Genomic DNA, 24,503 nt, shown 5'->3' on the forward strand with positions numbered 1-24,503 from the left:
GTTGGAAAAAATTCAGATAAGAACTATATACTTCATGACACATAAAATTATTAAAAAGGCAAATGTCAGTGTATGAATAAGACTTTATTGAGGTGTATCAACTTCTATTTGCTTATTTTTTCTGGCTGCTTTTGTACTACAACAGCAGAGTTGAGTAACTGTGACAGAGACTACATGGTTCACAAAGCCTAGAACAACTACTGTGTGGCTATTCACAGACAATATTCAAACTCCCGAACTAGAGGAAAGCTAATATAGAACCCGTTCCCTGTTTGATCCTAGACTTTTGCCATGTCTTCTTCTTGAATGAGTATCAGAGGTTTGGCATCTCTAGGATCCTTTTGATAGGCCAGTAGGTTGCAGAATTGGTCTTTCCTAAATAGAATGATTCATCTAAGTTTTCTTCCTGCTCATAATTCAATAGTCACACATTCCAAACCATAGATACTAGAATGTGTAGCACTTCCAAAAGATACTGGGTGGTGCCTGACATAACTTCAGATGTTTAAAGTTGCCATCTCCTTGAAGAGAACTGTGAACCCAAGAATATCTTAGGTATTCTGCATCAGATTCTTAATGATCCCACAGAGAGAGAATGGGAGATCTTCCAGAAGTAGCTAGGATGTGGTCAGGGTTGATTAGTTGAAGGGACAGCTGCCGGTAAGAAAACTGTCCTGAATGCTGTTACCATGTGACCACGTTTTCAAATTACAGTTATAGAAAAAAAAAGAATAAAATTTAAAAGTATGCCACATCGTTTGAAAGGTAAAGGAAAATTTTTTAAATTAAAATGATAGGAGGAAGACATTTGAGAATATTAGCAAATGAGACAAAAGATTAATCATGGAAAATTTAAACTATTAATACTAACTGGAACTTCCTACAGTCACATAGCCCTTTCACTGTACATTTGAATTCAATCGGAGTGGTATTAAAGAATATAAAATTAATGTTAAGATTTTGAAAATATGGATTACTCCTAGCTGTATGGTCCAGACAACAGCAATGCCATGAGGCAACCATCACAGTGATATTTATCACCCCATAAATGTCCAGATACTCTGCTAACTATAGAGATAATGGAAGGAAATGGCAAGGCAATCTACAGGAGATTACTAGCACCTGAAGAGTTTGAATACCAGAACCGCACAAGATCCTTGAGCTGTCATAATAACCCCTAATCTCTTGAACTATTATGTAGGCGATAATAGTTCATTTGGCCAAAGGACAGGGAAAATGTCTGTTTTGGTCACCAATATTTCCCATATACATAAGATACTGCCTGACACATAGTATATATATATATATTTATGAAATATGTGTTTAAACATGAATTGTAAATTAAGAGTTGAAAATTATGCATTTAAAATTTTACAAGTTTTAGAGCAAACATCATCTGATCCATAGATGAGAAAATACAAGTCCTGGTACATAGCAAAACTGTAACTAGAATCCTGATTTCAACAGTTTTTTTCCACTATACTGAATTATTGTAAGAAATCTTATTTTCTAGTAATTTTAGAATAATCCAAGCCTAAAATAACAAAAAACTACTCATTATTTACAATAAGAATGAAATAAACCATGGCTAAATTTCAAGTGCAGAAAATATAAGTCCTCATTAAAATAATAAAATGAAAAACCCATGTGTATTTATCACCTATTATAGTCTGTAGTCTGTCCCCACTGGGGTGATTTCAAATATTGTTTTTTAATATCTTAAAATCACTATGATTAGTTGAGTATAAGTAAATCAATCTAAATATCTCATTACTGGCCAAAATTGTTTAGCATATGAATTGAGCATGCAAATATAACCATAGGAATAGTAAATATGTATGTGATTACCAGAGGTTTATTTCCCTGATGATCATTATGTTTGGGAAATATAGCAAAGTCTAATCTATATGATTTTCTGATTTAATCACTAACATTTTTATTTCTAATTTTGTTTCAATCATTAAATATTCCAACTCAGTTAAATAACTCAGTTCCATTAAACTCCTAAGTATCCATGGTGTCATCTAAAATTTCAAATATGATTTTCTGAAAAAAAAAATTGTCCTATAGTATGTTAATCCTACCCCCTGTTTTATTAACAGTAGTCTTAGTATGCCAACAGTTGTCTAAGAGGATCACACACACACACACACACACACACACACACACACACACACACAAATGGGATTAATAAATTTAACTCAAGGTGTTAAATGCAGAATAATCTATGTCTAAGTAGCCACTTGTGTAACAAGGTACTGTGCTTTTCACATTCATTTGGAGACAAAGTTTTATAATATTTAACATCAGGAAGAATAATTATTAGTTCCTCAATTATCCTTTGGTTTCCAGGCCACTCCTAGAATTTGATGACTATCACTCAATAAAACCTTAGAATGCGTCTTCCTGCTTGCCTGTGGTTTTCAACATTGGTTGCACATCGAAATCACCTTATAAACTTGAAAAGTATACCAATGTCTGGGGCTCACTTCTGGAATTCTGATCTAATTGGTCTGATTGTAACCAGCTCTAATGTTCAGCGAAGTTGGGAATCACTGGATAATGTGATACAAGATCTATGAATTTCAAGCTGTCTGATGAGACCTACATTCAGCTCAGTCAACCATGTCTTGTACGTTTTTTTAAACCATCAGCTTTCACAGTTTAAGGAGATCTGGTTTCTGGTTCTAGATTATCTGGATAACTGTCTAAACTCATCACTCCTCTTAGCTATAAAAACATAAGAACTATTACTTACTTCTAAAGTCTGTTATACAATCATTCCCATGAAAAATTACATATCTTTTTTTTTTTAAGTGAGCACAGTAATTTATCTGTGACGTGAAATAACACTAGCAGATCATTAACTTGGTGCAATGAATGCATCAAGCAGCTGTTACTTAGAAAATAGAACATCTGTTAAATGCCTTTGGAGTCACTATTCACTGTCATTATAGTTATAGCTGTAATTTCTGTTCATTCTGCTTTCATGAAATTCTTCTTTAATAAACAATACATTATTATTAAAAAGTCAATACACATTGCTATAGAATCCATATTTAATGTTTTGTGTTCTTTTTGAATTTATCATTATATTATTCTGTCACATTAGCCTCATAATAAAATATGTCCTAAACCTCTAGCCATGATAAAGTAACGTTGGGGGCTGAAAAAGCAATTAGCATCATATTTCCTCATGTTTAAGACATGTTAGATTGTATGATTCACCATTGATATGATTACAGCTGCTGAGAATTTTTAAAAAAAAAAACACTACCACTTTTAAGGTAAACCTAAATTGTATGTTTCATCTCAATTTCGGAATCCTTAAAATGTGAGAAATGCTCGTCTTAGAATTGCAGTAATATGGCCATGTGTTCCTTTGCTTTTCATGAGTATGTTATGTAGCTAAAAGGTGAAAGAACTCTCTCCTGTTCCCTATGATCAGAAATGATATAATATTTGCACATACTAAGTAAGTACAGAATTCACTTCGGTAGGGGGACCTCTCAAAATGCCTTTTATGGATGCTTTAGTTAGCCTTTTATTCATATTAGAGGGAACATGCATAAGAGAAAGGAATATCTAGAAATAAATCTGAATTTGAGTCCTGGTAAAGGGAGGAATCTATAAGGAAATGGTGTTAAGGTACATAGTTAAATAAATGTGGTGCTGATTGAAGACAGGCTTTATAGAACAGGAGACTCTTAAGATAATAAAATTTGTTTAAAAAGAGGAGGTGTAAATAATAGGAGATCAGACAGAGAAGTTATCTTAGGAATATAAGTCCCTGAGAAATTCCAAGAGAATTTGTAGAAGTTATTAGAAGACTTGTGAAAATATAAAATGGGTAAAGGAGAGAATGAAGCTTAAGTGAGCTATATTTCTTTGCCCTTGAAGGAAAACATTTGTAAAGGTGTCCCTATGGGACCAGATAATAGTTACAATAATTTTAACAGTTCTACCATTAAAATAATTAAAAATGCTGATGGTATGATCACATGCTGATGGTATGATCAGCAGAGACCAATAGAAAAGGTTTTCTCATCTTGCTATTGTTATCAGTGAAATAAACTGATAGCTGAATCCTGAACTTAAATTTCTACAATCTATTAAACTTGTAGATATTGGGAATGAATCAGAATATATTATTCATCCTCCCTATCAACATGGGGCATGACTTCACTGGAATAAATTAACTTATTCTACTCATTCTTTTATAATAGGGAAATTAGAGTAGCATTTAAAGTTATTATGGCTAAGAAGTAGATAGCAAATTTGTTTGAAATCATGGAAGTTAGTGAAGTTATTTGAACTATTTTTCTAGAGCTTTCAAATGTTACAAATTAAACATATGGAAAATAAAAACATGTTAGACATCGTGGCAATTTATACTTTAATTGTATTTTACTTACGTCAGACCTTTTCCCCTCTATCCCAAAAACCCTTAATGCCAAGTATGTAGTTTGCATTTAACTACTCTTGAATTTCCTGAAGGTAGACTTAAAGTCATTTCATAGGTCAAATCAAAACTGAGTTTGCACAATCTTGCTTTTTCTTCAGCCTTAAAATCAATCCTAGCAGCTATCACATGACGACATGATTGAGAAACCTGAAGTGTCTGAGTTATAATTTAGTGAATTTAGTCACTGAATTTGAAGTTCCTTCAGAGGAGTAGATCTTCTGGAACTCTCTCTACCTCTTACCTCACAAGGCAGAAGAAGGCATGTGTGCTGATAATTGGATGCTTTTGAAAAGGAGGAAATGCCATATATGTTCAGCTGTTTCTCCCCGTCTCACCAACCCAATAAATAAGTAACTCCCTTTGAGAGGAATGAGCACAGATATAAAGAGAACAGCGAAGGCAGTAGCTCTGTTCCTCCATACGTCTGAAGGTGCAAACATTCTTCTGTTATGGGAAACTGTTAGAGCAAAAGGAAATGGTTCTGCAACAACCTCATCAAATGTGTTCTTTTAGTTTGCAATAAGGATTCCCTATTCCTCTATGGTAGCCTTTTATTCCAACTTTCATACCTTCTCATTGATTTGTACTTTGTCTTTAGTCAATTCAAACCATTCCATGCTGTATGGCACACTCCACCTTCAAATATCGTCTCTCCCTTGAAGTCATTCATGCTTATTCCAGCTGTGGCTCATCTGTTTCAAAAAAAAAATGTGATTGTTTTCTAGTATAATATCAAATTGTTGTATTGCATTTAAGCTTTCTTCTGCAGCTACACTGTAGGCACAATTAGAGTAAGGGTTGCAAAGATTACTTCTTTCCTCATCTCTAGCAATGAATAGCACAGTACAGATTGGATATTAGGCACCTAATATATATTGGTCAATTACTATTTTTATTTTATTTTATTTATTTATTTATGTATTTTGAGATGGAGTTTTGCTCTTATTGCTCAGGCTAGAGTGCAATGGCACGATCTCAGCTCACCACAACCTCTGCCTCCCAGGTTCAAGCAATTCTCCTGCCTTAGCCTCCCAAGTAGCTGGGATTACAGGCATGAGCCACCACGCCTGGCTAATTTTGTAATTTTAGTAGAGATGGGATTTCACCATGTTGGTCAGGTTGGTCTTGAACTCCCAACCTCAAGTGATCCACCTGCCTTGGCCTCCCAAAGTATTGGGATTACAGGCGTGAGCCACTGTGCCTGGCCTGGTCAATTAATATTTGAGTGAGATCTTCAGAAAGCAAGATCAGCATAGTATTTAAAAGCTAAGTCTTATTTAAGTTATACCTTTGATTAAAAACACATTTGAGGGGGAAAATTTGAAACTCACTAAATTAACACAATATTTTTTCCTAACCAAAAATAGCACTTATACAAATAATTGAATACTTGTTTATTGTTGAATAACATACATAAAGGTTTAACCCTGTCTCTTTTTTTTAGAGTAAATTTTCCTATGAATCACTTTTGACCATTAGCAGTTATAAACCACCATAATATCACTGCATTTTTCAGATACAAGTTCATGATGGTGATAACTTGAACATCTTTTAGTTTTAATTTACAATTTTGTCGGACTTAAGAAAACACTAGGAGTTAAACTACATTTCCTATTTTATTGATCCCGTCAACTGAATATCACTGGACATTATTTAAGTAAGCTGGAGGATTTTGACCAGATGTTGATGCATAGTAGTTTTTGTGAGTCGGGAACTAAGTGCAGTATTATGCCCTAAGTTCAAAGCTTTTCTGATCTCTTCTGAGTTTTGGAAAATTCCATTGCCTCTAACCGCCTTGCTTGACATGTAAGAAACAAAGATCTATGTATACAATAACTTTTTACATTGATGCTAAAATATAATGTCATCTTTATGAAGACATTTTAATAGATAATTAGTAATCCAAATATAAATTAAACTTCAACTCCGTGAAGTGTTACCTTTGTGAATAAATCAACTACAGTGACATGCCACTAGACTGGAATATAGTGAGTACAGAATTATCATTTGCATATATGTCCATCTCTTTGACAAACTCATACTGGAATACAAGTTTTCGATGGACAGGGACTTCTCTACCATTTTAACCACAGTACCTAGTAGCAATGGCTAACATCTCTGGTTGTAAAGGTTGTATACTACAAAAGGGTGAAGACAAAGTATCAAAAGGGGTAAAATCTAGTCTAAGTACACTCTGAAGTCAAGCTCTAAAGGGGCTGTGTCTACACAAATGAGATACTTCTAATCTCCCAAAATATATTGAGTAGAATTACATATGATTCCGCTACAGTAGTAACTGCCATATAATAGGAGCTCAGTCAACACTTAAGATTGATAAATGAAGAAATTGCTTTTATGAATTGCTAAACTCATCCATGTGCAGCATATAACACCTACAAATGAAGAACCTCATGCATGATAGCTGTTGAGTTCATTTGGCATTAAGTACCTTAATTTCAGGTATTTTTATATTGAAAAAAATACAACACAAAACAATATTTTAGAATTGACAAAACAGTAATTCTGTCTTACATAAAAATGTTTATACATTGTTACCTCATTTATTTTCCCTGTTTATTTGATGCCAAAGGCAAAACCAAAACAAAAAGTATATGAAGTGATTTCGAGTGGACCAGGACCTCATGGTGTAGCAGAGAGACAGCCACAGGACTACTTAGGGATATTATAAAGATAGAATAGACAGGTTGAGAGCAACTTTGTGAGGCCAGCCTATAGCTAATTTCTTACTCTCATACTCTAATTTATTTCTTAAGAAATTAGATATAGGCTGGCCTCACAGGGTTGCTCCTTGTATGTTAATTAATTGATTATTTGTAGGTGGGCTTCCTCTACTTTCTTGTTATTGCTGTTTCTCAAAGATTTTGTTTTGCTTTGGCTTTCTGTGATTAAGACATCAGCGCTAGTCACAAATAGCTTTTGAACTGAAGTGCCAATCATAGTCTGTGTATCTGTTAACCTTATTAAGAAAGGAGAAGGAGTCTGTTGGGCTTTGGCTCAGCTCTCTGTGGATGTCCAACAGCTGGCTAACTAGACTGGTGACGGGAGAACCAGGCACAAAGGCAGTGGGGTGCAGAATGGCCATATTGTCGGCCATGCCATGTACCAGGAAAGGGGTTTTATGCCGGGCAGGTAGTAAACATTTCTACTAGGATCACTTTTTCCATCAATACTCCATATATTTTTTTCATGTTAAATGTGATTGTTTTCATGTTTTATAAATCAAGTCTTAGGAAACAGTGATGTTCTCATAGGAGATTTTAGTCTAGGGTATATGGATATAATTAAGGTCTGTGAATGGATTGGGGGAAAAATACATCCTTATTTTTATTCACCTAAAACCAAAAGTAAGCATTTTTTTTTCAATTATAGATGTGAGTAACAAACCCCAGTAATAGCAGGACCCATAACTTTGTCACTAAAAGAAATGACAGATAATTTTATGACATGTTCCAGATGTTGTATATGCTTAAAAATAACAGTTATGCTCATCACTACATTGAAATTGTCCTAAAGACCTGCTGCTAGATCTTGTTAATTAACCTGTTAATAAACAAACATATATTACCATATCACATGTATTTTTAAAATGTTTTGCATATTGTTTTTCAGTATAATTGTTTTCATTTAAAATCCTGGATATTTTATGCCTTTAAAAACATTATTATGAGAAAGGTTTCTTAAGCTTCAACAGATGCCAAAGAGATCCATGGCATTAGAAGGCTAAAAGTCCCTGCAGCAAATACAGTATCACTGTACTGCAGAATTTTCTAAAGGCAGTTTCTTATTTGTGGATGAGTTTTCAAATGTCTGCCTTTAGCCACTACATATTCAAATTAAGTAAATATAAGTATATTGAGTTGAACAAGATGTTTATGAAATGTGTAATGAAAAATAAGGCATGAATTATGCTTATGTGTATGTGTCTGTATATATGTGTGTGTGTGTATATATATGTTGATAGTTACCCAATAATGAAACTGCAATGTGTATGGTATGGTTTTCATGATTCAGAAATCCATAGTTATAGGTTTAAAACCTTGTAAAATCTTAGTAACCATACAGAAAGCCATTTCATAAGCATTAAATCTTAAGGCTACAATGTATTGAAGGTCAATGCTATCCTTTTCACAGGCTACTCAGAAAGAGATTGAGAAACAGAAGGTGCACCTGAAGAGTATCACAGAGGTAGGAGAGGCCTTGAAAACAGTTTTGGGCAAGAAGGAGACATTGGTGGAAGATAAACTCAGTCTTCTGAATAGTAACTGGATAGCTGTCACCTCCCGAGCAGAAGAGTGGTTAAATCTTTTGTTGGTAAGAGAAAAAGCTAGAAGCTTGTACAACTTTCTCAGTCACAAGAAAAAGATACATAAGTGACCAATAATAATTTTCTGTTTGACAATTTCTCAATTCCACATATATTCTGGCTCTTAATTCAATATCTATAACAATATTTTAATACATTTTCTTTATATTTCTGCAATATTCTGTATGAAAACACCACTTAAAACTAATCTGAATGGTATATCTCTGTACAATTAAGGAATACCAGAAACACATGGAAACTTTTAACCAGAATGTGGACCACATCACAAAGTGGATCATTCAGGCTGATACACTTTTGGATGAATCTGAGAAAAAGAAACCCCAGCAAAAAGAAGACGTGCTTAAGGTAGCAAATAAAATATGAAAAGTCATGTTCAAATTGTACAACAGTTATTTTCAATGATCTTTGTCCCAAAAGATACTAAGGATGTCCTAATAAGAGTAAAGCAATCCTTTCTTCCTTTTTTTATCCTTCCTTTTTTCCTTCCTTTCCCCTTGGAATGGAAATTAATGATTTGGAAGAATATTGTAATCTGAATCTCTGTTCAAATCCACAACTCAGTTAGTTATACCCAATGTAAACTATGCTCAGAAAGAGATTCCAAGATTTATTTTGAAATCATATTGTAAATTTCTGCTTATGTCAATGGCAGTACTACATTCTTGGGTCTAACACAAAGAACCGTCTCCTGCCACCATTCATTCAGCCCACCTGACATCCCATCATCTGAATGTCTTGCCTATGCCATATCCAAATCTTAGTAATTAGTCCTAATTTTGGCCTTATGTAAAACTGAGTTTTTCATTTTTTACTGCATGTAAAGTAAACAGAGTTTTAGGTTCTTTCTTTTAGTATTGAAACTGATTATTAGGATGCCCTGTCTTCTTTTTCGAGGGCAACTTAATCTTTTCTTTAAAAAATGATTCTGATAAAAGGGTATGAGAGGTATAGTATGTAAATGTATCTTATTGATACTACGTTGTTTCTATTTGATGATCTCTCCTTTCCCACTTAAACAGGTAGAGCTGAATTTTAACAGCTCTTTTAAATAAATATTTTTTTATTTTGCTGAAATGTTTGATAATTTTATTGGTTTTTTACAATTTAAAGAAAACTCAAAAATTATGTTTCTTTCTATGCAATTCTTTTTTATGCCTCTGATATTTTCCACAGATTGCAATCTATCTTTAATGTAAAACTATAAATGCATTCCAGGCTTTACCTAAAACACATTTACGCCATTGTCTGAAACTTATTTTGATGTGGATCTCTATTGTCCACTTCATTGTCCCTTGACATAGAGTCAAAGATGTCATCTTATAGTGAAATTCCTTCAAGACTTTTTGAATAATAGGGTCTGAGTTATGTAACTTACAGCTTCTGTGACCCGCCAGGTCAGGAAGAACATTCCTCAGTACCTCTGTATGTGACACAGAATTCGTATCTGTTAGAAAACCACGTTTTTCCTTACAGCACTCAATATAATAAACAAAGAGGAACTTGGAAGTGCCAGGAAGGAATAGAAAAGTGTTCTTAAGCTACCTTCCCTCCTGAGCACATACTTAGTTTATTCCGCAACTGTTAAATTCAGTAATGATATAATAAGATTAGATAGAATATATTGTGATAGTTGCAATAACATAGGAAAGAATCCCTATCCCTCCTCAGACTAAACATTTTAAATATACATGCATCAGACTTAAGGACAGTGACCTATATTTCTGAAATTACACACATTTTCATTTTACTCCTGTTTTATGGGCATTGTGATTTTTTTCTCCCTTTCTATTTTCTGCATGTGCTTTCTCTCTCTCTCTGTCTCTCTCTTTCTTGCGTACTCTCTCTGTTTTGCTCTCTATTTCTGTCTTGACTTTCATTAATTACTAACTTCAAGTCCTATCTCTTGCTCACGGAATATAGCGTTTAAAGGCAGAACTGAATGACATACGCCCAAAGGTGGACTCTACACGTGACCAAGCAGCAAACTTGATGGCAAACCGCGGCGACCACTGCAGGAAATTAGTAGAGCCCCAAATCTCAGAGCTCAACCATCGATTTGCAGCCGTTTCACACAGAATTAAGACTGGAAAGGTAGGAAGATCTACTCCAAGGTGGAAACTAGTACTAAATGATCTCTTGCGAAGGTTGCACAGTACTCTGAAAGGGGCAAGTAGACCCCACAGCAAGGTTTTCAAAAGGAAAATGAAGGCCAACATGTATTTAAGGAAATTTTACCACTGAATATAATAGGAGATAAATCAATCTCTCTCTCTCTCTCTCTCTCTCACTCTCATCTCTCTTTCCCTCTCATCTTCTTTTTCTGCAACAAATATTCTAGAACTGCATTCCACACTGCAGTTTACATATGTACTTTCAGGGGTCACCTACAGAAAAATAACAAATAGCATGCTAAAGGCCAAAAAAATAAAACCAAAAAGCACACAAGTCATCCATCAAAAGAAAGCACTACTGATATATTTTGCCAAAAGCACTACTGATACAATGTTGCTTGTATGTAATGTAGATCAAATATCCAAAATGAGGCCTTGTGTATATTCTGCACGATCTAGGGTGTTTGTACCTCTTTACTGGTTGTGCAAGTGTGTGTGTTTAACTTGCTTTTGCTAGTTGCAGATACTGTGACAAAATTTTTTTAGGCTGTAATGAAATGCTCAAGCCATGAAAACCAATCATTACAAAGCTTATATATATCCTAATTTTTTGTAATTTTATATGCCTATTTATATTTATACTGTTGAAGAAGAGCCAGGGAATATGGAACTTTTGCATGATAAACTTTATATTTGTATATGATTTGATGAAGACAAAATCTTATTTAATAAGTAGTCTGCAAAAATGTATAAATATAGTATTATAGAATTGCAACTCTTGGGTAAGATTTGGAATGCCAGTAATTACCCAGAAATTTATATACTGTAGTTTGATAAATTTCCAATATATATGATATGCTTTCAAATATAAAAATGTACATAAAATCAATATATGTATTTAGGTATATAGATAATTGTTAGAAATATTCAGAAATGAGAAAACATTAAAGTATTTCTGAGAAAATATGATGTAATATGTCAGGTAAGTGTTGATTTCTGGAAAGATAGAAGAACATATTCAAAAAATATTTTCATAGATATAAGCAACCAGGAATACCATGGCTTCACAATTACTACACTTTTAAGGCATTACAATGTATCATCATGTTATATAATAGTACATATTTAAATTATTTTTCAAAATAAATGAAATGTGACATGACAAATTCTAATTAGTTGTTTATGTGCATGACACACAATTGCCCTTCAAAATTTACCTTCCCAAATTAAAAAGTTGTTAGTTTACCTTAATTCATCACAAGTTATTTTTGATATTTAACTACTTAGTTCTCTTGCACTCTCCATACATAGAGACCTTATATAGTTGACCTTTAAAAGGCTATATTTTCTACATATAGATTGAGATAGTACAAGAGAACTAAGGAGTTAACTGTCACAATTATATATATATTGAAGTCAGTCATTATCACCTGCAAAAAAATCTGACAGACTTTTGAAATTTGTCAGAGTATAGTTTTGAAAGAATTTATTGTTATTCACAAAGACAATTGTTTTACTTCTGAAGATATCAATGGCTCATGTAATAACTAAACAATATATGGAGGTTTATTTCAATCATTTAAAAATACTACTTTTTCATTATTAAGATATAGACACATACATGCACATTTTAATAAATCACTAAGCTATAGAATATTTAAGAGAAAATGGGTACTATTTTGGAATAAATTGTTACAAGATTGTGATTCAGAGATATTAAAAAATGGGTAGAATTTACTCTCCACCACAGACGTGACAGACCTAGCCAATACAAGTTTGTGACCAAGACAAGTTTGAGAGTTTTCATTTCACATTCTGTATGAATTTGTAAGTATACTTCTGGAAATCTTGCATAAAGTGAATCTTTCGATGTACTTCTTTTATTTTCCCTACCAGAGTAAGCCATAAGACATTTCAAATGAAAAAAAAAAATTTTGAGGTGGAGACTCTCTCTGTCACTCTGGCTGGAGTGCAGTGGCATGACCTCGGCTCACTGCAACCTATGCCTCCAGGGATCAAGTCATTCTCCTGCCTCAGCCTCCTGAGTAGTTGGGATTACAGGTGGGCGCCACCACACCTGGCTAATTTTTGTATTTTTAGTAGAGATGGGGTTTCTCCATGTTGGCCAGGCTGGTCTGGAACTCCTGACCTCAAGTGATACGCCCGCCTCAGCCTCCCAAAATGCTGGGATTACGGGCATGAACCACCGTGGCCGGCCAAATATTTTCAATTATATATTAATAAATGAAATAATCACATGTTTACTTTTCAAAGCATTAATTTTTCTCTAAATTAGTAAAGGCAACTGAGTGTAATAGTGACCCCATTTTAGGGCTCTGAAGAGATAATCATGCTCCATTATCATGAGGAAATGAAAAACACAGAAATAAAGCATATCTGACACTTTGCTTATATATTCATTGCACCAGCTAATGGTATTGAGCTTCCATTGTGCTAGAGATTGTGGTGAGAAAATACAAGGATTTAGAAGATTGAATTTTAGGCCTAACTTTTTCAGTAGTAGCCAGAACATGAGATTTCTCTGCATATCCATTTCATTGTTTATAAGATTAGGAAGTAAAAATAGATTAACAATTTTTAAAAGAAAAAGTATCCTGCCCAAAATAAAGTTATTATTTAAAATAAAATGAATAAATTGGAAAATGATAGAGTTACTAGATGGGGGAAATATCTGCCATTGTATCTTTCTCCTTCCTGTGATTGAATTCAGGAAGTATAAGTTATGCTCATAGAGTATAGTTTTAAATTTCTGGATTAGATTAGTTCACAAATCCCTTCTCGTTCTAAAATTTTACTATTTAATAATCTTTTGTTGATTACAATAATGAATTTAAAACATTTAATGATTTGTGTGTGGTTGCTTTTAGAGTAGGAAAGTTCTGGAAGTGCTGGAAGATTTAGAGGTAGTCTTTGATCTCAAAATCAAGCTGTTTCTTCATAATAGGGGTTATACAGGATAATATTAGGTTAGAATATGACTTTTCTATGGTCCAGTCTATGTCTAAGTTGCATGGAAGAGTAACTTGGAAAAAAAATCTATGGTGATAAAAAATAAATAAAAGTAGATTAGGATTGAACACCCGGTAGATCATAAACTCGTTGTAATCACTAATTTCTCAGTATAGCCTTTTAAAAGTCAACTGTAAAGGGCCCTTGAATAGAAAAAAAGCTTATCCTGAAAATTCGCTCACATCTAAATTTACTATTTGGTGAAGAATACAAAGTAAGGTACTTCCATGTCTCCAGTAAGAACTGTTCATGACAACAAATTCCAAAGCCCAGAGAGTGATGAGTAAGGGGATCCTCGGTTAGATTGAGGACTTCTCTGTCCAAGTACAGCTCTCTGTAATGTTAATTTTGGCCCTCAATGAGGAGAGTATGGTGAAAGCAAAAAGTCCTTAACTTGAAGCCACAAGACCTGCTTTGAGCGCATTACTACTTAGTGATTTTGGATATGCCCCTTTACCTCTCAGAGCCTCATTTCTAGCTACAAAATTAGGGAGACGTTGACTGTTTTATTTTAATCAAAACATTGTAATGATGATCAAATGATGTACTATGTGTACCAACATACATTTAAAATTTATTAATTAGAGTATAGCTATGAAATGGTTAAAATCATTAATTATTTCCATTGTTAGGTATATTGACTTGGATGGCCAAATTTGGGGTGTTGAGACAAAAATCTCATGAAAAAAATGGAAGAATAGCTGATTTCTTATGGTCTCTGCTGTAATGGACTGGAGTCAGAAAATCATGTCTTTGCTATGTTCATGGCAAGGATTAGCCTTAAAGATAATCAAGTGAATGAATTTAAGAAATACTAGGGAGTTCAGTTTGTCCCAAATACACCCCTTAAAATACATAAAAATACTGCCTATTCCCATTTTATTTAGGTTACCTAAGAGTATCCCAATGGCTTTGAAAAAGCTTAATTTTTTTCTAATTTATATGAAATCAGTGTGAGGAAATGGCAGTTTTAATGGGGAGGATCAGAAATACAACAGTAAATCAGAGATAATATTAGAATCCTGAGTAAAATTGATAGAATCAATGAAGAAAGAGTTCTTGTCTCAACTGTCTGTGTTTTAGGACATGTGAGCATAGTGGCATGGCTGAGGGCAAGGGGATACTATCAGGAAAATAAGGTGATAAGAGACAAAAGTATAGAAAGGGGCAAGGGAAGGCAAAAATAAACTGATTACTTATTCCTGTTGCTCATGACAGTTCTACCCTTCTCCTTCTAGAAGCCAAGCTGGAGAAGGGGAGTCAACAATTTGGGAGTAGTGATAGTTGAAGTAGATCTAAAAGAACTAATGAAGGAAGACTTGAGAAAAAGGTTTAATCAGGATGAATTCTCATCAACCATATAAAGTATTTTCCCATGACAGTGTTTGGTACTGTGTGGGATCTATTGCTAGGTAAGATATGTTGAGTTCAAGGAGCTTGCTGTTTCATGGTGGAGCAAGATGTATTCATGGATACTGAATTGAGAGTACGTGCATAGTAAGTGATTTTAGCAGCTAGTCCAGCAACACAGAGGAGGTAACAATTCAGCATAAACCTATGAGAAAGCTTAGGAGCATACAGTGTGTTCAGTGAAGAGTGAGTTCAGTTAGCTTTCAGAATAGAAGGCATGGAAGATAAAACTTAGTTGTGGGTGATAAGGCTGAAGATTATGGTTAGACACAGTGTGAAGAGGTCATGGACAGCCAGACTAATTGTTCATGCTTAATTCAGTATGTGATGAAGAGTTCTTGATGTGTGTGTGTGTGTGTGTGTGTGTGTGTGTGTGTGTGTACGCATGCGCTGTTGAAACTGAATAATGACATGAAGTTTGGGAGCTGTTGCAGTAGTCTAGATGAGATGCATTGATGACCTCAAATGAAGGGATCGCTATGGGAGTGGAAAGGAATTGTCATTCTAGAGCAGTGACTCGAAATCTTCTTATGCACTTGGATGAATTGTTAAAACTAGTGTACTGGGCCCCACACTCAGAGGTTCTGACTCACTAGGTCTGGGGTGGAGCACAAGAGTTTGCATTTCTAACATTTTTCTAGGTCAGATAGATGCTAAAGATCTAGGAACCACACTTAGAGAACTGCTGCTCTAGAGATACATAGAGGTAGCCTAGAGTTAAGTCATTACATATGAGGTGCCAAGAAGATGATAAATTCAAAAGTGACTCAGAATTTAATTCTGATTGAGTAGGAAAGTCTGCATATAAATGTCAATAATAGTCCTGGTGTTTTGACTCACGCCTGTAATCTCAGCACTTTGGGAGGGCAAGGCAGGCAGATCACCTGAGGTCAGGAGTTCGAGACCAATCTGGCCAGCATGGCAAACTCCCTCCCTACTAAAAATACAAACATTGGCCAGGCATGGTGGCAGGTGCCTGTAATCCCAGGTACTTGGGAGGCTGAAGAGGGGAATCTATTGAACCCAGGAGACAGAGGTTGCAGTGAGCTGAGATTGCGACACTGCACTACAGGCTGGGTGACAGAGTAAGACTCCATCTCAAAAAAATAAATAAAAATAAATAAATTTCAATAATAAAAAATGCATCAAGTTATATTTTTATGTTATGATACTTAGTTGCAAAATAATTTTGACTAAAACTTCAGGTATGTCCTATTAATAAAGGCTTGTTACAAAATATTAGGAAATTTTTACATAAAATTTGCTTAGTTAGATTGTATTTTTCTAGAGATTTAGATACATTTTACTGTTTTAAGGAGCTGAAATGTTAAATTATTTATTTTGAAATTGATACTAACCAGAAAAAAGTGAAATTATTTTCTCTCTGACTTTGATCCTTTACTAAGACTTATATGCTATGGGATATATGTACCATATGTTCTTTAACTTCCATATTGACCTTGAAAATTGCTACTAAAATTCATGTAGCAGTTTCTATATATATGTATTACAACTGTCATATGAAATTTAGACAATCAAGCATCAAATACTTAAATATTCATAGTTTGATTGCTGCAATAATTATAAATTATCAAGTTTTTTTTTTACTTCCAATCAGTGTCAGAAGATATAAAAGTAATCATTCTTCGGATAAGAGACTCTCATGAGTTTATAGGAGGCTATGAGAGATCCAGTGACTTTCCCATGTAATGCAGAATATATCAAGAAAAAAAAACACATGATTGGGCCTAATCTTTCTTAAGATACAGTTCTATATGTGGAAAATAATAATTAAAGAGTGGTTTAATTATTTTGGCTCTCCTAAACATCAATGGGAAATAAATGATGCATTTTATACATGTGATCTAGAAGGTCAAATGAAGATTTATTGGTTTTAAAAATTTTAATTAAAGTTTACTTTTCTGTACTCAGATTTATTAATGCAAATATATTGATATTTCCCCATCCACAGTCTCTTTCTGATCATGTTATAACTTCACACCTTCTCTGATGGAAAATAATATTGTTTGTTAATTGGTACAGTTATTCCTGCTATATATAAATATTCTTCTTTTAATTTTTGTAGGTACATTGTAGGTATATAAATATTCATTTTTAGTACCATTTTCTCCAAAAAATAAACAGATAAAAACTTAGGTGAAGATTTGTAAATATTGCATAATTGGTCGAGCATTAAATATGTAATATTTACAACTAATATCTTCACATACTAGTAACAAATTAATACTCAAATTGGTACTATCTGCTAATTTTAATTTATTAAAATGAATAAGAAATGAATTTAACAACAGAATTTTTGTGCTAGCCTATTTTTCCACATGTGTAATTGGTTATCCCTATAACAAGGTTAATTCCATTGAAACTTTGCTAATAAATCCCTTTGATAATTGCATAAAATATTTTTAAAGTAGATGTGTAATTGAGTTTGGTGAGCAGTGTCATTTAATAAAACTATTTGGGTCTTGTTAGCATAACATTTGAAATAATTTAAAGCTATTTGGTGAATCTTGATTATTCTCTTTTGATAAAGGAAAATTAGTCCCCTGATCAGTATCAGTAGATGGAACCCAATTTTGCACTGGACCAGAGAATTTTGGATATTTATAGAAGGTTATGAGAGAGTCAGTGAGTTGCCCAAGTTCTCATAGTTAGGTAGCCTGGTTAGAAAATATTAGATCTCAGTCCGTTGCTTTGTCCACTTCAATATGCTGACTCAGCATAGTTTATTGCCTCTATGTCATCACATATTTATTGTTGATCTACTGCGTGTTAGTATAAATGTATCAAATTTTACTTCAATACAGTGATTTAATTACACATTTTGTTAAAAATTAGAAGAACCAAAGGTGGAATGGAGTAAGAAATGGAAGAAGGAAGGGGAAATGGAAGAAATAAAAAAGGAAAACGAAAACCTAAGTAAATAAAAAAAAGGTTAAAATACAAAATTACTTAAAGGGTTATGTTTTTGCTTTTGTTTCCCTCATATATTTGAGTTAATTTCTTCCCCTTTTAATTCATTTGCTACTCCAAAAACTCATGTAATTATGAAATAGAGAAATATTCTAAGTTAAACTTTATAAAATGTAGGCAGTAGGCAGCAGATTCTTGACCCATCAATATACTTTGCATACAATTTTAAAATGTGTAAGTATGAAATTAACTTCATCAATTCAAATCAATTGAAATCTGGGTAATATCCTCTAATTAGACTCACAAACTAGTCATATTTTAACATTTTTATCAAAGCATTAAAGGTAAACTAGTATCAAAAAATGCAACCAATGAAATGTCACTATTTGGAATTCATTTATTTAATTTTAAAAATAGTATTTCTTATATTTTCTTGTAGTTTGCTCTTATAACTTTAAAATAATAGAATAAATTTATAAATCATATTTTAAATAATATTTGTTCTACTATACATGTAGTATCTTTCCAGTACTCTTATTTTTATAAGTTATTTTCCTCTACAGATAGAATGATGTGAAATAACTCTTCATATCATATCAGTAGTCTATCTTTTCTGTATTATAGGGTGTTTCTTGTCTTTGAAATTTTTCATTTTGGTTTCCATGAATTATTCTTATTTTTCTATACCAATATTGTAATGATAAATACATTTTAAAAGCTGCAGAATGAAAAAAGGAGACTGATTGATTTGAAGTAATTTTAAACCAATCTGTAGCACTTGGATTATTTATTTTCAATTTAGTTTTCAGTGTGATTTGAATATCGTGGTAATTTATCATGATTACTAAGATTCCATAGTCTAGATTAACAAATGTTTACTTGCTGTCTGTGTAAACACAGTCATTATTATGCTAGTGTTTCTATGCATGCCAAAGTAATATTTAACCAAGGAAAGCTTCCATTTTAAAACTAATAAAGTGTATCTGAGTAATTTTGAATGCTTTCAATTTACAATGAATCAGTTTGTAATTGATCTTGCTTTTCTTCAGTCTGTTACTCTTTGTTAACTTGTTATAAAAGTCAACTTTAATGCCAAAACTTCAACAAAGCCTTAAATTTCATTAATCCTTAAATAATCCAACAAAGCACAATTAATAGTTGTTAAGCAATTTGAAACATTAAAAAAATCAAGGAAAACAAAGTGTTGTCTTTCTCAGTTTCTCTGTCTCTTCTTTATGTGTCCATTTATCCATTTATTAAACTTCCCTGTGTTCTAATTTATATGTATTTTGTATGACTGCACAGTCATGCTAAAGCTCTTAAAATGAAAAGGTAAGTAAAAACTTAAAGTGTCTAAAACCTATGCTTGGTATATACTTTCTCCTACAATATTATAACTTTTGTTTGATTATTTTCTATGTATCTAAAACCTATCTTGTCTGCACTGTCTAACATTGTGTGATTTAATTGTGATTCTAGTTCTTTTGTGATCTTCTATTTTCTTTAAAGTCATTACAGGTAATTTACCCAATAATTACGATGATTTATCAGTTATTGCTTTCAACTGCTTTAGACAATGTATCATAATTCTGAATTAAAAAGCAGGCATGATATACTTTGTGTTTTAAAATTTGGTGAGTCAAGAATGAGCTATTAAATTATAGACACATTCTTTTTATATATTTCCTTTATAAAGTTAAATAAGAATTCCAAGTTACAAAGACAGTGAAAACCAAGGAATGATGTGTAAAATTTTGTTTGGATGGGAAAGTGTTTTCTATTTTGGAACTGGTATAACTTAATGGTGAACTAGTGAACTCTTAAGAAAAGCAATGAATTTTTTCAACTCTTTCTGTCCAAAGACCGTTAATCATATTAATGTCAAATGGCTGGTGCTATCCTGCCAATAACCCAACTAAAATAATTGCTTTGATAACTTATTTTGGTTATAAAATTGGTCACTGGTTAATTAAATTAATATATTAGTAGTTCTAAAACTACTGATAAATGTAATAAGCACCTTTTCTGTATAAAATAAAAGGCAATGTTTTCAGTGGAAAACACAGACTAGTATAAGACATATTCCCAACTTTAAGGACTGAAAATTTATTTAGAGAGACAAAGCATATATCCCTGAAAGCCAAATAATATTATATTGAAGTCTCTAAGAAATTAGTGCAACACAACCTAAGATACACATAAACAAGGGGTCAATCCTACTCCTATAGGTTTTCCTGTACCCCGAGGACTGCCTGAAAATTTCACTCAGAAAACATAATGCGAGACAGTAAGTCTGACATTGTAAGAATATTCCAAATTCACCAAAAGTTATTAAATAAAACCTCACTATTTTATTAAAAGTAATAATGAGCTATTGGTTCTTTTCAATGTTATGATTATACTAGTTAATATAGACCTATACTGCCGAATAAAGTGGTCATGAACCACATGTAACCACTGAGCTTTAGAAATGTGGCTACTCCAAGTTAAGATGTATAAATAAGTGTAAAATATGTGTGGGTTTTGAAGATAGTATAAAAAAGTGAATGTAAAATATTTCATTCATATTTTTATATTGATTATGAGTTTATATGATAATATTTTGGACAGCTCAGTGTAACAAAATCATTAAAATTAATTTTATCTGTTTTATTTTTTACTATGGCAGGTAGAATATTTAAAATTATTTATATGGCTTGTATTATATTTCTATTCGGCTGCACTACTATAAAATTCTACTTGAATTTAGAGATGAGAACTTTCTGTAAGGTTATAAAATTTTAAGAAAATGTCCATGTGAAAAGGATCTTGTTTCTGAAATGTGACTGAATACATCATCATCTAGCCTCTGCTTATGAACATGTAGTATTACTTCAAAATCAGTGTTTTTAATAAATTGTAATCCTGACCAGATGTTTTTAGATAAACCTAAAAGTTTAGGCTCCAAATAATTTCTGCCCACTGACTCTAGTTATTTACTTTGAAACTACACAAAATAAAAGCACTCAAATGTTTAATCTTCATAATTTTTTAACAAAATTCAGAGTAGTCTTTTATTGGAAAATCTAGACCCTACACATTGAACTGAAGAAGTCCAATTTTCCATTATCTTGTCTGAATAATTAGTTACTCATTTCTTGGTAGTGTCTGCTAAAACTCTTTTTACATCTTCCCCCTTCTTTGTGTTTACCTGGTGGTATCATGTTGCTTAGCATTTGGGCAGCAGTTAACATATGTACTCATATAATGCTATCCAGTCAGGTCTTTTGAAATTTCTACATAGAAATTGTGTTATTTAAAATTTCATGTCATTAAAAAAAAACTCATTGAAATGTCTATTTTGCCTCTCAATTATTAGTCATTTGTTCACTTATTTTTTCAGGAATTGTATACTTAAGAACATTTACTATGTACCAGGAATGACTCTAGGTTGAACATGAGAAGCTCATCTCCATGGGATGTGTAGGGAACACATCCCACTTACTATATCTGTTGTATGCCTTTTGTGTCTCCAAATAATTCCTGATTTAAAAAGAAACTGCACACAGCAAACTAAATGCAAGGCTGTGAGACCACTTTCTACATTGCAGCAGATTAATTAATCATTAGTTTTGTTCTTCAGAATTATGTAACTTTACCAAACTGGAATCTAAAATCCTCCACATTCACCATTACAGTTTTATGATTTTGTCAAATCCTTTGGTAAAATAAACACTAATTATATCAATAAGCATTTATTTTATCCTTTAAACCCATAGATTTCACAGGAGGAGAGGCTTGAACTGAGCCAATGGATGAGTAGGATTTTGAGAGGAGACAAATAAGATCCAAGATGTATAGAGCATGTATTTATATTAGATTAATGCATCAAATTTTGAGATAAAATAATAGTAGCCAACATTTATTAAGCTTTTCTTGTATACCAGACACCGTTCTAACATATTTGATCCTAGTAACAGCCCTGTGAGGTAGAAATTCATCTTATCTCCATGTTACAAATAAAGAACCTAAGGCTTAATGAGGATAAATAACTTGCCTAAGTCCCCTCAGCTAGTAAATGGTAGAGCCCAGATTCAATCCATCCATTCTCATTCAGAAGTTTATGTTCTTCACCAGAAGATGAAAAGCATTCTAAGGGTCGTGAGGGAGGCATAACAGAAGATCACCAAATGGCCTACAAAAAAAGGTCTATATTAGGAACACCTAAATAAGGCTGGAAATTCTTTGGGGCAAGATTAGGGGAAACCCTCACTGTTATGGTGGAGTTTGGACTTTATTTTTACCCAGTAGATGCAGAAGGTTCCTCAGAAAATAAATAGCGTAATGAAAGAAAGATTTTTGAAACATACTAAGCTGATCATTGTGCACAGGCTGCAACTGGTTTGGCTGAAAGGAGATTTTACATCTGTTCAAAGCTTATTGCTTTAGTTTTGTGTGAGGACCAGGAAAGATGGAGTCTCTGGGAATACAGAGCAAGTGGATCATAGCAAGTCAATTGAAACTTACTTGATATTTATTATATTAGAGTGAAATGTTCAAGAGTAACGTGACATATTTTACGCCTGAATGACTGAGAGAAATGGTCTTCTATTAACAGAACTAGGGAGATTATGGTTGTAAGTAGTTTGGAAGAAAAATAATGAACTCCATTCTACACTTGTCAAACTTGCAGTGAAAATTCAGCTGGCTATTGGAGAGTCTAGGTGGGAATTCAAAAGTGAGACAACAGCTTAGGGTGAAGATTTGGAAGATATAAAATCATTACATTTATAGAAAAAATTCTATCTTAAATTCATAGAAGTTAAATTCATGGAGAGATGAGCTAGAAAAGCAGCAGTTGGAATAAAACAGGTAAATCTGACTGCAAATAGACCTATGTTCTTCTGACATCCAAGTATGCAATTTATTTTAAAGTGTTTATCATTATATATTCACAAAATCACATAGAACACAGTTGCTCTCATTAAATATTAGCAAATGTGAACAACCATTTAATAACGTAAAGTACCACCAAATTGTTATTGGATAGTTATGATTCTAAAGGATGTTAATCTTTTTACTTTTACCATCATCTAAATAATGTATGTTTTAAAGTACGGTAGTTGCTAATCCAGAAATTGGAACATTCTTTAACCATGTTTATAGTAGTACCAATCTATACTGGTTCAAGTAACTCTTACAATATTTCAAATGGCAAATGAGCATTAGGATTTAAAAACTGGTACCATAATAGGTCTTAAATTTATCTCATAAATCCTTTCAGGGGTGTGTAGAAGTACCTAGAAGATATGTGGTTATTCCTGCTGCTTATGAGAATCATGTCCTCATGAATAGCTTTTGATTATTCACTTCTTCAATAGTAACAGATTACTTTTAGATATTTAGTTTTTCCTTTACCCTTATCCATATTGTCCCCCAGAAGCTGCCAACTAATAAAAATTCAACCTCTGCCTGGGAATTTGACTGGGGAAAGTACATTCATCAAGTGGGGACCAAACTTGATGAATGTAATCATCCTGGCATAAGACACAGGGGGTTATTCCTGAATTGGTTTTACAAAAGTAAAAAGTTTTAGCTCTGAAAGGAAATCAGATTTCTGTATTTCATTTATGGGTTTGCCAAAGCTATCACATATTAAATATTTTCTAGTGTTTAATGGAAAGAAATACAGAATAAAGATCGAGAGAGTATCCATGTATTAACAGAATTTTAATCTAATAACTAAATCTTGCCTACTTTTTTGAATATATATTTGATTTTCCATGTCTTTTCACTTATCACTCCTTTTCAGGGGTTTTGTTTAGAAAATTAAGGGATTTAAGTTTCGGCTGGTCATTATCAATTCAAAAGTAAAGAAACTTTGATGTTTCTAAGGTTGAAAAGCATAGATTCTTTATGTGAAATATATTGGGTTCATTCATTTGAATTTATTTGCACCAACAAACAGAACTGTTCCTAAGGCAAGCTAATGGCATTGTTTGTCTTAGAAGAGAGCGTGCTTGTCAATTTTGCTGTGCTAAAAATGTCATTTAAAACATATGAGCAGATTGCCATGTAGTTTTTCTAAGGATAAGATGACAATTCTACATTTCTACCTGAGGTTACTGTTATTTGATGAATGAGGCAATTTCTGATAAGACATATTCACCCAAATGTATTTATGTCAGAATACTTAAAATACAATCAAATTTGACTTTAGAATATTAAAATT

The 24,503-nt window shown here is 32.9% G+C and overlaps 1 protein-coding gene across 12 annotated transcripts in view; it reads left to right on the forward strand.

Annotated features, from left to right (window-relative positions):
- DMD (dystrophin) overlaps nt 1-24,503 on the forward strand; it is a 2,277,745-nt gene that overhangs the window by 996,002 nt on the left and 1,257,240 nt on the right. For all 12 annotated transcript variants that reach the window (XM_064364425.1, XM_064364424.1, XM_064364427.1 and 9 more), the window contains 3 exons: nt 8,618-8,797; nt 9,027-9,155; nt 10,731-10,901. In XM_064364425.1, coding sequence (XP_064220495.1) covers nt 8,618-8,797; nt 9,027-9,155; nt 10,731-10,901 — 480 coding nt within the window. The remainder of the gene's footprint in view (nt 1-8,617; nt 8,798-9,026; nt 9,156-10,730; nt 10,902-24,503) is intronic.

This window comes from Aotus nancymaae, unplaced genomic scaffold (assembly GCF_030222135.1).
Source record: "Aotus nancymaae isolate 86718 unplaced genomic scaffold, 86718_ANA_hifiasm-v0.15.2.pri h1tg000058l, whole genome shotgun sequence".
NCBI classification, from domain to species: Eukaryota; Metazoa; Chordata; class Mammalia; order Primates; family Aotidae; genus Aotus; species Aotus nancymaae.